This window comes from Ochotona curzoniae, unplaced genomic scaffold, assembly GCF_017591425.1.
Source record: "Ochotona curzoniae isolate NIBS_2020 unplaced genomic scaffold, NIBS_Ocur_1.0 contig_3819, whole genome shotgun sequence".
NCBI lineage: Eukaryota > Metazoa > Chordata > Mammalia > Lagomorpha > Ochotonidae > Ochotona > Ochotona curzoniae.
In genome coordinates, this window is record NW_024466004.1 from 14714758 (window position 1) to 14730548 (window position 15791).

The 15791-nt window shown below is 37.2% G+C and overlaps 1 protein-coding gene across 1 annotated transcript in view; it reads right to left on the bottom strand.

The window, feature by feature from the left end:
- PKHD1 (PKHD1 ciliary IPT domain containing fibrocystin/polyductin) overlaps nucleotides 1-15791 on the bottom strand; it is a 405478-nt gene that overhangs the window by 10568 nt on the left and 379119 nt on the right. The window contains exons 62-65 of the mRNA XM_040983008.1: nucleotides 15327-15414; nucleotides 9583-9690; nucleotides 3687-3845; nucleotides 1218-1340 (exon numbers count right to left, since the gene is read on the bottom strand). Coding sequence (XP_040838942.1) covers nucleotides 1218-1340; nucleotides 3687-3845; nucleotides 9583-9690; nucleotides 15327-15414 — 478 coding nt within the window. The remainder of the gene's footprint in view (nucleotides 1-1217; nucleotides 1341-3686; nucleotides 3846-9582; nucleotides 9691-15326; nucleotides 15415-15791) is intronic.

Sequence of the window (15791 nt, forward strand, 5' to 3'; positions counted from 1 at the left end):
CAGAAACCCCATCCATTGTCTTATTCTGATCACTTATGAATAAGCCACCATGTAAAAACTGTTCCTTAGTAAATCATCCATGTATTCTGGACTGCTTAATTAGGCAAGAACTGTGATGACTGTTGAAGGCCGCAACATATGAGGGTAGAGAACATGGATGATTACGAAGAACTGGATGCAGACCGCAATTGCCAAATACCCATCTGAGTTTGCAGGCACTGATGTGGAAAAGAAGTTTGCCCATTAACACAGAAAACAAACTAAATTTAAAATAGTTCTAAGCTGTATGTAACCTAGAAAAAGTTCCTGTTTTCTCTGTCCTCGTGATTTTCACCACCTTTACCCTCATCTTGTCCCATATGCTCCACCAACTTTTGGTATAAGTCCAGGACCTGGAGTATAACTAATTCATTTGGAGGGGGGATTTCCTTCATTTCCTCTAAAGGAAAAGAAGCAAACACATAAAAATCCACACATGCACAGGCATGCGTGTGTGCAGAAGCACACGTACACTTACATATCCCGGGCTTCATTCCTCCAGTGAGAGGCAGAACAACTTCAGACTGCTATTTTCCAGTCACACACACACAAAACCAATGGGATTGGTGCTCCTTTACAGGCAGTAAATATAATTATTGACTCTTAGAGAAAACAGGAAGATTTCTTTTTTTTAGAACATGTATTTTAAGATGTCTCAGACCAATGGAAATTAGATGACTTCTTCACACATCTGTATTTGGCAAAGCTCTCTTGTGTTCCTTCACTGTCTTCCTATTTTCTATATCCTTTCGGTATATGAGCAAAGCACTGGTTTGAGGCAAATGCTTATTTTTGTCTCTGCTTGCCACCAATTCTAATGGCAATTTAACAATATAACAAGATACATCATCTGGCATAATGCATATCACAGGCAAATGATATTTTTTGCTAAAAGTATGACTAAACAATAAAGCAGAGCTTGACAAAACTGGCTTATTTTTGCAGGCTGGGTATGTCATTTAATATGCATAGTAGGTATTTGGCAACCATACTCTCTCTTTCCCCGAATTCTATAATGTTGCCAGGCTCTCATTATCCTGAGAAAAAGTAATTAAGACTGAAGGAGGGGCTGTGCCTAGAACTGGATGGCTTCAGAGCCCGACAGCCAGGGGAAAGGACACGTGGTTCATGCACAACGAAAGCCTCCTGTGGGGATCCTCCTCACCATCCAAGCTCACCTTCTTCCACTCCGGTGTCTTCTTTCGCAGTCTCTGGTTGTGATCCTTGACGTTTGGAGGAGACTGGGGTATGATTCTTCTGATCAGTAGTCTGAGATTCACTTGTCTCTTCAGGTTTTGTTTCTGCATTTATGAAAACAAAAATAGGCATTTTGTATTTTTCCCACATAAAAAGAACATCACTATTTGTAAGTGGGCATCAAATGGTAAGGAGTTTCTCTTACACTCCTCTCCACTCATCTTTGGGATATACATATACATACATCATGCAGATTAGGCACATTATGTAAACTAGTCACCATTTCAAATATTTTCACTAAAATCAATCTTTTAGTTCAATTTTTATAAAACTGTGTGAAGTGCCTTCAAATACAGAATAAAATGCAATAATATATTTAGTGTTTAAGAACTAATAACACAGATTTCCACTTAGTGACTGGCATTGCAGTATGAGTCTTTACTGTCCTATGCAGTCTTAGCCCTGTCTCTCCCTCTCTTTATCACTCTGTTTTTTAAAATAAACAAATGAAGCTGTAAGAGAAAATAAAATTACAATAAGCAACACATTTGTGGCTCATGTTATACTTTGCTCAAAACCAGCTGGGATGAAATTTTACTATTTTTTTTAACTTTTATTTGAAATAACTAAAGATTTTAAGGAAGTTGCCAAGAAATGCACATGGATGACACATACCCCTTCATCCAGGTTCCCCCTTTCCTTTTCACCCTGAGTTAATTGTGCTATGGTATCAAAACCAGGAACTTGACATTAATAAAATCCATAGCAACTGAGCAAATACACAGCTTTTAAAAACAGACAATAAATAAACAAAAAAATGGATTGAAATATTCTGAAGTCAGAGTTACAGAGACAATAGAGAAGCACATTGAGATAAATCTTCTATCTGATTCACTGTACACAGGGCCGTAACAGACGGGGCCAGGACAAAGCCAGGAGACAGGAGCTCCATCCAGGTCTCTCGGAGGAGTGGCAGGGGCCCAAGCACTTGCGCCATCTTCTGCTGATTTTCCAGGCTATTAGCAGGAAGGTGCATTGTAAGTGGAACATCCATGATAGGAATTAGTGCCCATATGAGATGCCAGTGTTGTGTTAACCTGTCATGTCAAAATGACAGCACCAGATTGATCCTTTAAAACTCTTCAATCTACCTCTGATGATGAGATATTTTACTTTCTATTCACCTATTTAACAGAAATATTCATCAAAATGTATTTATTTATTTATTTATTTATTTATGTACTTTTTAAAGATTTATTTATTTTTATTGGAAGGGCAGATATACAGAGAGGAGGAGAGACAGAGAGGAAGATCTTCTATCTGATGATTCATTTCCCATGTGGCAACAATGGCTGGAGCTGTGCCAATCTGAAGCCAGGAGCCAGGAGCTTCAGCTGGGTCTCCCATAGGCATGCAGGATCCCAAGGCCTTGGCCCGTCCTCCACTGCTTTCCCAGGCCACAAGCAGGGAGCTGGAGAGGAAGCAGAGCTGCTGGGATTAGAACCGGTGCCCATATGGGATTCCAGGCATGTGCAAGGCAAGGACTTTAACCACTACACTATCGCGCCGGGCCCCAAAAACATATTTATGAAGGCAAATATTTGATCTAACAACTACAACACAACTCAGGATGCCCACACTGCATATCCAAGCGTGTGCCTTCAAGATCCAGTTCTACTCCTAATTCCAGCTACCTATGAATAAGCCCCATGTAATGAAGCTGGAGACAGCTTAAGGTTATGTTCTTACATTCTTGGCTTTAGGCTGGTGTAGCACTGGCTGTTGTGGGCACTTAGGGAATGAACTGGCAGATGGGCAAGCTGTTTCCATGTCTTGCTGACTCTCCTGTTTTTTGTTTGTTTTTAATCTAAAGTAAAACTGATCTAAAAATTTTAAATATAGTTATGTTCACATTCCTCATGGTAGATGTTACTCCAGGCATGTGGAACACTCAGCTTGTACGCTTCTAGAGAAAATATAGCAGGTGCTCTCTCTATTCATTTTTAGAGGACAAAGGGTGTTCTCCTGTTCACTTCCTTAGTACCTCTGTAGGTATTAAGGTAGTGGAACAGTGTTTCATAGAGTTGAGATGGCAGGCAAATTGCCTGGTAACCTTTCTGACCTCACTCTCTACATAGGCAATTCGGGTATGATATTTAGCAGCTGTTCAAGCTGTTGATGTGAGGACTAGCTTCATTATCTAAAACATTTAGAACCTGGTCCAGAGTGAGTATTCAACAATATGATCCACCTTTGTTGCATAAGAGCAGACATGACTTATATCTATTATGTTAATCATTCCCTTGTTTTACTTGTTTTTGTATATGTTGCAAATGTTCATAAAGATTTATTTTTGGAAGTAAAAAAATTATTAATGTGTGTAGTATAATGTCATATTCTTCATATATTTCATTTCCAACATTTCCAAAGGGAGAAAAAAAATCACATACTTCTATTTTTGTTCTTTTTGAACCAACAACAGACCAGACAGCTCAGAGCCAGCCATGAGGCCACTGAGCACAGTGATGCAGCCAGGATGATGGTAGAGCTCTCCTTCATGGTCATTGGCAAGACAGCAAATTTTCTGGATCGAGCTGTAAAATTGACTCCTATAAAAATGAATGAATACATAAATAAATAAAACTAATCATCTACTTGTAGTGTCTAACACAAAATAGTGACTGACACAACATGGATGTTCAGTGACTACTAAGTTGAAAGACTAGACAAAAATTAATAACCAATTCAACATTTATATTTCTAAGGAACTATAGCATTCCCAAAATAACCCCTAGTTCTTCCTGATTCTGTCAACTACTGATAGGTAATTCTTACAGTGATCACTTGTCATTCTCAGACCCACCCTCTGCTGCATTGGAAAACTGAGCCTAGATAGTCTTCCATTAGAAGAAAAAAATCTTCTCAGATCTAGCATATGTGGAATTAGCTGCTTTGACATATGTGTCTACTTAAAATATGGCATATATCACACCCAAACATGAGTGTAGAGACTCCTATTAGGAGACTAAGAGACTTTATAACATGCAAAAAGTTTTAGTTATCTGGAAAACCATGAGTAAAAGATAAACAGAGCTACTTGGGCCATTGATAATGGAAGAAAATGGAGCCCTTCTTGTCTAAGAATTCAAGGGAAACTCCCCCACTTTTTGTAGACTAAAAAATTTGGTTCTTATCTCATTACCATCTTGGATATAGCCAGAAAATAATCTTTAAAAACCTTTATTGATACACACAAAAGCCTGTACATAAAGTTTATAACAGCTTTATTCACAGTGACTAGAACCCAAAAACAATTCAAATTTATTTCTTGATAAGAGAGTGAGTAAATTCACCATGTTTTACTGGGGAGGGGTGGAGAAAAAAAGATTAATAATTGAGAATGGCTAGGAAGGACCTTGAAGGCACTACAGTGCATGGAGAAATCCATCACTATAGGGTATATATTATATAATCCTATTTCTATGAAATTCTAGGAAAAAAACTATACAGATGGCAAACAGATCATTGGTTTCCAGAGGGGAGAATAAGGGTAGGGAACAGAGGAATGCCATGAGAGTAAATTTTTGGCTGACAAAAGTGATGTGTATTCTAATTATCTGAGTGGTTACACAAATCTATACACATATTTTAATTTTATGGATAAATAGCAAAAGGTACATTTTACAGGTTAATTTTATCTTCAAAAATTTTAAGACCTACCCACCATTTGGTGAATGGTGAATATATTTATTATCTTAATTATGATGATTAATTCACAGTAGACATTCATTAAAATTAACCAAATGATTTGCTTTAAATCCATGTTACTATACCCCAATACAAAATATTTAAAGTTAAAACTAGAAAAAAGAAACTCACTATGAAAACAATGCAAAAGTTAGCAGAATCAAATGGGATCTTCCTGGTAAACCCAGACAATCAATAGGGAGGAGATTATGAAGAAATTCTTTTGCATGGTTATCTAACATAATTAATCACAAATGATTGCCACAACAGTCAATAGCACCCACAATATTATACAAAGATGAATTTCTACAAGGACATCTGCTCAGCAAGTTTGATTCAAGTACCTAGGTTACTGCTACCATATTGAAGACCCACACATTTCCTGCTTCCTAGTATCGCTCTGGCCTTTGTGAAGCCATGGGTATCCATTTACAGAAACAATCGGTAGCATTCTCTCTGTGTGTCTCTGTCTCTTTATCGCTCCCACTCCCTCTTTGTGACTCTGACATGCAAAATAAGTGTGTGTGTGTGTGTGTGTGTGTGAGAGAGAGAGAGAGAGAGAGAGAGAGAGAATGAATGAATGAATGAATTACAGAGAGCGGAAAGAAACAACTAGAGAGACGTTCCATCTGTTGGTTCACTTTCCAAATGGCAGCCATGGCCAGAGTTCATCTGGCCTGATGGTGGGACCCAGGAGCTTCTTCCAAGCCTCCCATGTGGGTGCAAAAGCATAGGTTCTTGAGCCATCCTCCAGTGCTATCACAGGGAGCTGGATCAGAAATACAGCAGCTGGGACTCCAATTGGCTCCCCTTTGGGATACTGGCACACAAAACAAGGGTTAGCTTATTATACCACCACTCAGTGCCAATAATTAAACTTTTTTTTATTAAATATAGTAGTTCATTAGAAACAAATACGTGAAATAATTCTAAAGCTTTGCTTTCATTCAAATATTTTAGGTAAAGAGAGAGCTTTTATTCCCATGATCCTACTTTTTTGGGGGGTGAACCTGACATTTGTTTATAAGTAAAAGTCATATCTTACATGTCTTGACTGCCAGCTACCTGTACCACAAAGCTACCATTAAAAATTATTCCCCTGCAATGCATCTCATGTTTGAACCATGTATGACTTATTTATAAAAATTAATTCCCTTTTGTGGACATCTTAATATCAGCAAAGTTCAGAGATGAGAGGGTGGGTTTTACCAGGAAGTTGTAGAAGCAAAAGCAAAATTTTCTTATTTAAAAAAGATATTATTTTACAAAATTCTTTATTCTATGATTGCTCAGTGATTGTTTAAGTGGATAAGTTACTGATCACACTTTTAAGATATTTCAAATTTAGAAAATGAAATAAAATACATATAACAAATTTTGGTGAAATAAAAATGAGACACATGCCAACAAATATTAAAAATCACTTCTTTTCTTTTCTAAGATTTATTTATTTTTATTGCAAAGTCACATTTACAGAGAGGAGGAGAGACAGAGAAGATCTTCTGTCTGATGATTCACTCCCCATGTGGCCGCAACAGCTTGAGCTGAACCAATCCGAAGTCAGGTCTCTTCCAGGTCTCCCATATGGATGCAGGATCCCAAGGCTTTGGGCCATCTTAGACTGCTTTCCCAGGCCACAAGCAGGGAGCTGGAGAGGAAGTGGGGCTGCTGGGATTAGAACCAGTGCCCATAGGGATCCTGGTGCGTTCAAGGTAAGAACTTCATGTGCTAGGCCACGGTGCCAGGCCTCTAAAAATCACTTCTTTAAAAGGTTATTTTCGTTTGATATGATTAGGGAACGCATCCTGGCAAATTGGCTTTGGAAACTCAGCGCGGAAATTATGATGGAAATAATAAAATAGTGATCGATCTTTAAGAAATTAACGCTGTAAGGCCCCAAGCAGTGGCCTAGCATCCAAAGTCCTCACTTAGAAGGCAGTGGCATCCCATATGGGTGCTCATTCATGTCGCAGCTGCACCGCTTACCATCCAGCTCCCTGCTTGTGGCCTGGAAAAGCAGTAAAGGACAATACAAAACCTTGGGAACCTGCACCCACATGGCAGACCTGGAGGAAGTTCAGGCTCCTGGCTTCAGATCGGCAGAGCACTGGCCACTGCGGTCACATGGGGTGTGAATCATCGGATGGAAGATCTCCCTCTCTGTCCTCCTCTCTGTATATATATCTTTGCAATAAAAATAAATAATAAATCTTTAAAAAAAATTAATGCTGTAGAACATGGGCCATTAATGGTGAAAACATACTTGTGAACATTAAATACCAGGCAGGATTTCTGAAGGCAAGGGATTGTCATATAAAGATAAGATTCTACACTGAGAATGAGAAAAGAAATAGAATTTTTATTTTAGAAATTAAAATATGGAGGACATGGTAATCCAGACAGATGTTCTCAATTGAGAAAGTGGCAGAGATATGGAACTCAGGATACTAGCCATGGAGTGAAAGCCTAGAGGAATAACTTCAGCTCTAGAGTGGAGAGCACTGACTATTAGATATTTTATAACAGCAGAATATTGTTTTAACTGCAACATTAAAAATGATCTTTATATATTGATTTTATAAAAATATTATGTGCGCCTATAATACACCAAGCTTTATTATTCTTTAAGAATGTGTTGCTGAACCAAGTGCAATTCTTCTCCACTCTTATGTTCCAAGGCAGGATCTACTACATAAGCTACAAACAAGCCAATGCATAGGTGTTAGCATGTCAGCTATTTGTAAGTGCTATAAAAAAAAAAAAGTGAAGATTGAAATCTAGAGGCTTGGGGAAGGTTTTGAGGACAAAGTGACGCACAAGAGGCCTCCTGGAGGGGTGACATTTGAGATGAAAGCTGGGTAAAGCTTCCAAAGAGCCCTGTGAATCTGTGGGGGAGTAGCATTCCAAGCAGCAAGTGGCAACATGCAGCACTGCTGTGGCTTATGACCCTATGATGCTGGAGAGTAGAGGATGCCTGACTTCTTCCATCTCTTCTCAGACCAGCAGACACTGAGACCCTGAGGACCTTTGGAAAACTCTGTGACACTGGGTACCTTGACCTCAGAAACGACAGTGGATACGGAAAATCCTGAAAACTTACTGTCTACATTTCACATTTACTTTTATAACTTATACCTTGATAATGTTCTGGATAAATCTTCATTATATACCAAGAAAACTAAAGGATATATATATTTTTTCAATATCAGATAAATCTAGGACAAATTATCCATCCCTGCATGTCAGTATAACATATCCATTGAGAAACTAGAATCCCACGGCAAAGGTTCCTGACTTTGAATCTTCATGAATCTATAAGCATATTTGAGCATCTTAAAACGATTGAAATAATATCTGTCAAACAAAATCTACATTTGATAATTACCTAATTTCAAAAGAATCTTTGTTAAGCAAAATGGTCTTGAAGTTAAGGGGAAAAAATCATTGTGGATTTTATCAATGTCATACTATCATTTTTTCAAACAAGTGAATCCAAAATTTATCAGATTCTCCAGAATTTGTTTGATTTAACAGCATTATTAATTAGGGCTTTGATGTATTCATTTCTGTAATACCGACAAGCTAGGAGTGATTTTTGTCCAGTAAAATGCAAGTAATATCCACAGACCCGTAGCATTGGTGGTTATAGTTTCATAGGCTTGCATTCAATTTAGCAAATTTAGTTTAACATTTCTTTCCATTATAACCATTATCTTTTCAATGCTCTTTGAACTATATTTGTAATAACTTGTTGATTAGTGTTGCTTATTTTCATGAAAGACTTAAAAAAATGTTTCACTAAGAATAACTGGTCTCATATAAGCTATTTAAAGACACCCTGTAACTATCCTTACTAAGGTATTAGTAAGTATGATCACTATTTTCAGTAGGGAAGGAGAGGATGAAGAGAGAAGGATTCAGTTTCCACAGTGCACAATGACACTTGTAAGTTGAAAATTTGTATCTTATGACTCTTAAAAGTCAAAGTTTTCTAGTTAATATCCAATCAAATGTTATTAAAAAGTTGAACTCTCAGGCCCAGCATCATGGCTCAATGGCTAAATCCTCACCTTGCAAGTGCCAGGATCCCCTATGGGCACCAGTTCATGTACCCCGCTGCTCTACTTCCCATCCAGCTCCCTGCTTGGAAAAACAGCAGAGGATGACCCAAAGCTTTGGGACTCTGCACTGGCCTGGGAGATCTGGAAGAAGCTCCCGGCTCCTGGTTCTGGATTGGCTCAACACCAACAGTTGCAGCCACCTGACAAATGAGCCAGCGAATGGACAGTCTTTGTATCTCCTCTCTGTAAATTTGCCTTTTCAATAAAAATAAGTAATTTTTTTTAAAGTTCAAGTCTCAAAGTAAATTTTAGTATCTAAAGGAGAATATGTCCTTGTTCTTGTTCAACAAGGGTCTTCTCTGAAGCTTAATTTCCCCATGTGTTCTTTCTTCTCATACCATAATGACAGCGTCCAATGGATTTTCCCTTTAAAGCAGAATGACTTCTTATTTTGATAGGATTCTTCCCATTGTAACAGAGAAGGTTTTGTTTATTTGTTTTAAAGAAACATAATAAAAGCCTATTGTGCTGAAATTACCTGGAGGAGAAGTCACAGTGAAAATAAAGTGCCAGCTTGACCCAGATATTGAGATTGCCAAGTTGGAGAAACTTACATAACCATCCTGAGTTTCTACCTGAGTATATCCTAGAAGCAAAAGAAAAGAAAGAAAATAGATGTTAGTTTTCTGTCCAACAAAGTCCTTGAATCTTCTCTGAAGAGATGCAGCTAGACAAATAAAAATACTTTTATTCTTTAATTCAAGAGTTTACTTAATCCAGTTTACTTCTTAGACTAAATCACTCAAGACAGAATACTAGCAGGTAGCACATGCTGAAAGTTTACTTTATCAAACAGGGCTCCATCCTTATCATGGCATACAAATACCCAATTATACTACAAAATATGCTATCATTGGGGTATTTGACCTAGCTTTTTTAAGATGCTGCTTTGAGTGATATTTCATATCAGAGTACCCAAGTTCGAGTACCAGTTATGCCCCCAATCACATCCATCTGTGAATACACATTCTGGGAGATAGCAGATAAGGGCTGAACTACTTGAATCTATTCTTCCATTGTGAAAGCTGGACCAAGCTCCTAGGTGCAGTCTGCATTTGTTGCAGGTACCAGGGGCGTGAACTAGGGGATGGAAGTATACTTTCTGTCCCTAACTCATAAAATAAATATGTATGTATCTTAAATAAATGTTGCAACTTTTTAATGTAGTAATTAGGAAATACTTTGCATGAAGAATTAAATTAATTACTTGGTGCTAGAGTTGCAGAACAAATATGCCAGATTTCAAAGTTGACTTTCTTAAACACCATGATACATAGGCTATTTATACTAAATGAAATCAGAAAGAAATTGTACTGTCTTTTAGATAGTATATTTCTCTCTTCTATTCAGAGAATCTGTAGTTTATTTGGTAGCAGAATTGATAAATCAAGGGTACACCAATTTGTTAAAGTGAGACTAACAAATTACTCTTATTTTTTTTAACTTGAATAGACTGGGCTTGGTTTCCTTGAGTAAAACACAAAAGTAAAAAAAGAAAGCTTGCATTTTATAACAGTAGGCCATCTATTTATAAAGTAAAAGAAGTCAATTTAACTCAGAATGACATTCACAATAGTATTAATTGTCTTTTGATTTGCTATCCTAAATTAGTTTGTCAATTACCAGCTGCTACATTTCAGTTTGAAACGTCACTCTGATTGGTATATTGGTCAAAGAGGAGAGTGGTCTGAGAGTTTGTAAATTGTTTTAATATCTCCAAGGCTGAAAGGTATCATAAAGATATAATATACCTAGTGTTGCATTTTCAATTCAATTGCTCAATCTTTTTGTAAAAACATTTTCTTTCCTCATCAATTTTGCAGAGCTAAGTAAAAGTTCCTTTATGGAAAACATCTTTTTCCTTCATGTCTTCAGAGTCCCCAAATAAATAAAATGCCCAGGAAATAAAGGAAATAAATAATCCAAGACTCAGATAAATGATATACACCCAAGACAAATGCAGTTTAGACTTTTTAAAACCTATATGCATCAAAATTATGGTCAATAAACTCTTACAAACAATGAACTGCAGAATACAGATGTTCAACATGAAATCATTTGCTGCAGTTTTTCCTTTGACAAACGTCCTTATTGTTCCCATCTTTGGAGGAATACAAAGCAGCATTTAATCGAAATGTGTCCGTCAAGCACAGTGAGTTTGCCTCATAGAACAGCCGCCAAACTGCCTAATGGAAAGTGCTTTAGCTTCAAATGGGTTTGCTTTTGCGTTAAATACCAGCTTGCCTTAGAGAGCTCCACAATGATTCCATATATATCTATAATATTCTCAGATTTCAAGCATATGTGCCCAAAAGCTGAGGCAGTTGCTGCCAAGTACAGTACATTACTTGAGGGTTCATCGTATCTTTGAAATCACCATTATGAAAAAAAATACAAATGCCATTGACAGACTCTCTAACCAAGCCCGCATAAACAACGTACTGGGTGGAAGAACTTGGGATAAGGTGGAATTTCTGTTTGCAGTTAAGACTGAAATTGATTGCAAGATCATGAAGCTATGCTACCTGAGTGTCGGTGTGTGAGGTATATAGTGCCTAACACATCTCTACAGCCCAACACATCTTTTCACCTATCCCATTTACAAGCTGTGTATACAAATTGTTATATCATTAATATTGAGATGCTAGTTTAAAAAATAATGATATACTTCTTCATCTATGAGCTACAGTTAAATGGCAAAGGATTTAGAGGATCTGTAAATAATTGTCTTTGATTATCCAAATTCATTTTTATTAATCATCTTTTTTCATTTAGAAGGATCTATTAAGAACAAATGAAATTAAATTGCAAAATACAAGATTGAGACAAGACATACAGATATGATTATTCTGTTGTTACATTTCCCCAACAAATACTTGGTGTAAGCTATGGAATCCATTCCAAATGGTTTTGGTGCAATTCTTTCTGAAATTTAAGGTGAAACATTTTAATATGGCTTCAAAAGAAACTTTCAATCACATGAAATAGGCTGTTTCAATATGATATCTGAAAAATACAAAGCTGTCCATGATTTCTTCCACACTTTATGATGTATACTAAAAAATTATGAATAGAAAATAGTTTTTAACTCATTCCTCTTACTTTTCTAATGGGTCTCTCATAAAGGTCAATGGCCATAATGCTGGCCTAAGTGTGACTGGTATCAGTATACTAAAATGGTAGTTTTATGCCTCCTTCATTTTGCATGTTCATTGTGTGATTCTAGGCTGGGCAGCTGAAAGAAAAGTAATGAAGGATGTGTGTGAGCTATCAGAAACAGGATGAAGTACAGAAACTGAGTGAAAAAACCATATATGAGAAGGTATGGAGTATAGTAAGGTATCTAGTATAGATAATATATAAAACATGGCAAATGGAGTAGGACTAAGGTACAGATTATAAGTAATGCATGGAGCGTAGAAAGTTGAGGCGTATGGTAAATTACAGGGTGTCTTAGGGGTATAATGTGAGTAAGCTATAACATGCTGGTAAAGCAGGGGAACTTAGTAAGTCCCTCAGTTATAAAGTAGAAGACAGGGTGAGGAAAAGTCGTTTCAGCAGTCATTTGAGGTGTCTTTTGCAAATACTACTAGAACATGAAAAATAGCTGGAATTTTATGTTTCTGGTGCTGTTGTACACACCAAGATCAGTAGATAAGCTGCTGTCATATCTTAGGTATTTTCTAATAAGCAGAGGCAACAAAATGAAGAAGTCACAAATGACAAAATCAAAATGCTACTCATAAAGTTGACTGAAGTTCAACTTTCTCATTGTCCAACTTTGGTTTAATCACTACATATATATATAATACTATATATATAGTATTAAGATTTATTTATTCATTTGAAAAACAGAATGACAGAGATAGAGGGAGAATCAGAGAGAGATTCTCCATCTGCTTTGTCTCGCCTCAGGTGGCCACAATGGCCAGGGTTGGGCTGGGCTGAATCTAGGAGCTTTTTGCTGGTTTCCCATGAACCCAAATACTTGGGTCAACTTCTGCTGCTTTCCTAGGCTTTTTAGCAGGGAGCAGGATTTGAGGTAAAGCATACAAGGACCATAATCAGTACCAAATGGTATTCTAGAATAAAAGGCAATGGCTTAGCCCCCATTACCTTGTTTTTAAGGGTATGGTTTATTTCTGCAAATTTGTATGGGAAACATTCGGAGTCATTTTAAAAATTTTAATCCTAAAGAATTTCAGACTTAACTACTTGGCTAAAAAAAAATGACCAAGAGCAAAATCTGTTAGCAATACAGGTGTTACTTTCACCAATATAAGCAAAGATAGAGTTTATTGTACAAGTGGGACTATCGAAGGTATGGAAAGATAAGAGATTTTCATATAATATGCAGCATTATGGGGCCTTTAACATAAAATTATGCAACGTGGAGAGGGTGCTGAGGATAGCCACAAGACTTTGGTAGTTGGGGGAATATTTTGGTGGACAGATTGCAAAAAAAAATTAATTTCTTAATAAGTACATAAATAGGGTAGAGAATATACTGGCCCAAATAGTTGAAAGGCAAGTTAAAAAGAGATGGTAGGCAAACTTACAGCTCTAACGAGAAGCAACAGGATAAGAAAGCTTTAGATAGTAAAGCTTTTGAGATGATAAAGCTTTTTAGTGATGTCTATTGCTTCCTCAAGACCATTTTCAAAAGAAAACGGGTCTGTTGTTCTCTAGAATCAACAAGATGTGCATATACAGGAAAAAAGGCATCAGCTTAAAAAAATTCTGAGATCTGGGATCAATTTATTAAAACCATAGGCAGTAAGCATTAATTAGAAATTACATATTTGGAATTATATATCTATCTTTCCAATATATATTGGAAATAAGTATGAGAAATTTCATTATGACAATGCTATATCTTCATTTTTTTAAAGACAGACAAATCTGAGAACAATATTCTCAGGAATGGAACAGTTTCTAAGCTGTACCTTCCTATCCTTTTGACTAGGTTGTATTTCAAGGGGATTTTGTTTGCTTGTTCCTTTTTTCTAGGAATTAGAATTTAATCCCCCTCCCATAGAAGTATGTTCTAATGCTTGTTTCTCTATAAGTCAGGTCCTAAAATTTATATTTCTGTCCCCATATATAAGGTCTAATTTTGGCATGGCTTAGGAATGTTAATTTTAAATAATATTTATTTTGATTTTCATACATATAAGCTCAAGGATCTGGAAGTAACGCTAAGACTAAGCTAGAAGGTGGGAGGATAGTAGACAAAAATCCAAAAATTAATCCCGAGGGCTTGTTCTGTGTCATGTGCTTTTCGACTTACTCACAAATTTGGTTTCCACACCTTGGGAGGAGAATGCACAAGCCACTTTCAAAACCTACACCACTCCTATAACTGCTATGCACCTCAATTCTTGAAATGTCAATGGAGTAGTCACAGGATGTGGTTAAGAACTTGCATTATTTTTAATAGATTGTTTACTCAATACTATGTCACTTAATACCATAACATTGTATATTGTTGTTGATGTTATGTTGGGGCTTTTGATTGATTGGGATTTTGCTCTGTTGGCTCTACCTACAGACCAGAGAAGGTCTCCCCCAAAAGCCGTTGAACTTATCTGGACAATAAGATGCTGGACTCTATGCTTGGTATATGCTTGCAATAAAGGAATCTTAACTGAACTTGAACTGTGGTCACGCAACAAGGTGGAGGAATCCACCACGGGGGGAGGGTTATGGGAGGGGTGGTGGGAATCCCAGTACCTATAAAACTGTGTCACATAATACAATGTTATTAAAAAATAAATAAAATAATTTTAAAAAGAAAACGCACAAGCCACACGGACTCAGCATTTGCCTCCCTGCACTGCCCATGACACTATGTCAAACAAGGATCTATCACTGAGCAGTGGACAGTCTGTACAATAACTGAAATGTGAGACCCAGACAAAGATCCTACACTCTTCTCCCTGTATCATACAAATATGCTGAAACATGATGAAAACTCTTCATCATGCAAGAGAAGGAAGAGGAGCAGGTGGCCCATTCAGTATTTCCTGTCTGTAGGAAGCATTCCCTTCCTAAATTTCCTTTTCATAGACAGGAGCCGTAAAGATCTGTAAATTAATGACAATCTTTGCAAGTTACCAAAGAAACTGGATTTTCCCTACTATGCTATACATTCCTAATGGATGCAAACATTGCCTTTTTCTTTACAGATAAAGTAACAGTATGAGAAAGGCAGACACTTACCTTTTAGCACTGAATTTGATCTTCCTTCTAAGGAAACTGCAACAGTCCAAGGTTCAGAGGGAGGACCCAAGGATTCCACTCTTCGATTCTGGAAATGTGGAATGGGGAGAGATGGATTCAGAAAATAATTTTGTTAACTTATGTTAAAGAGAAGGCACACATATAGAAGCTTTTTTTGTGTGCGTTCTTAACTATTTATTTAGGAGTGGGAAAGAGAGTGCCCATTCTTTGGCTCATTACCCAATGCTCAAAATGGCTAGCAGCAGGCCTATGCCAGAAGCCAGGAGCTACTGTACATCTCCCACATGGGAGGCAGGAACCCCTCCTTCCTCAGTCATGTGAACCAATACTGCTGCTTGCCTGGTTTCATACCATTAAGAAGCTGGAGCCAAGAACCGAGTCAGACACTCCAACATAGGATGTGAGCATCCCTACTGGTGTGCTATTAGGCATGACTATTACCCC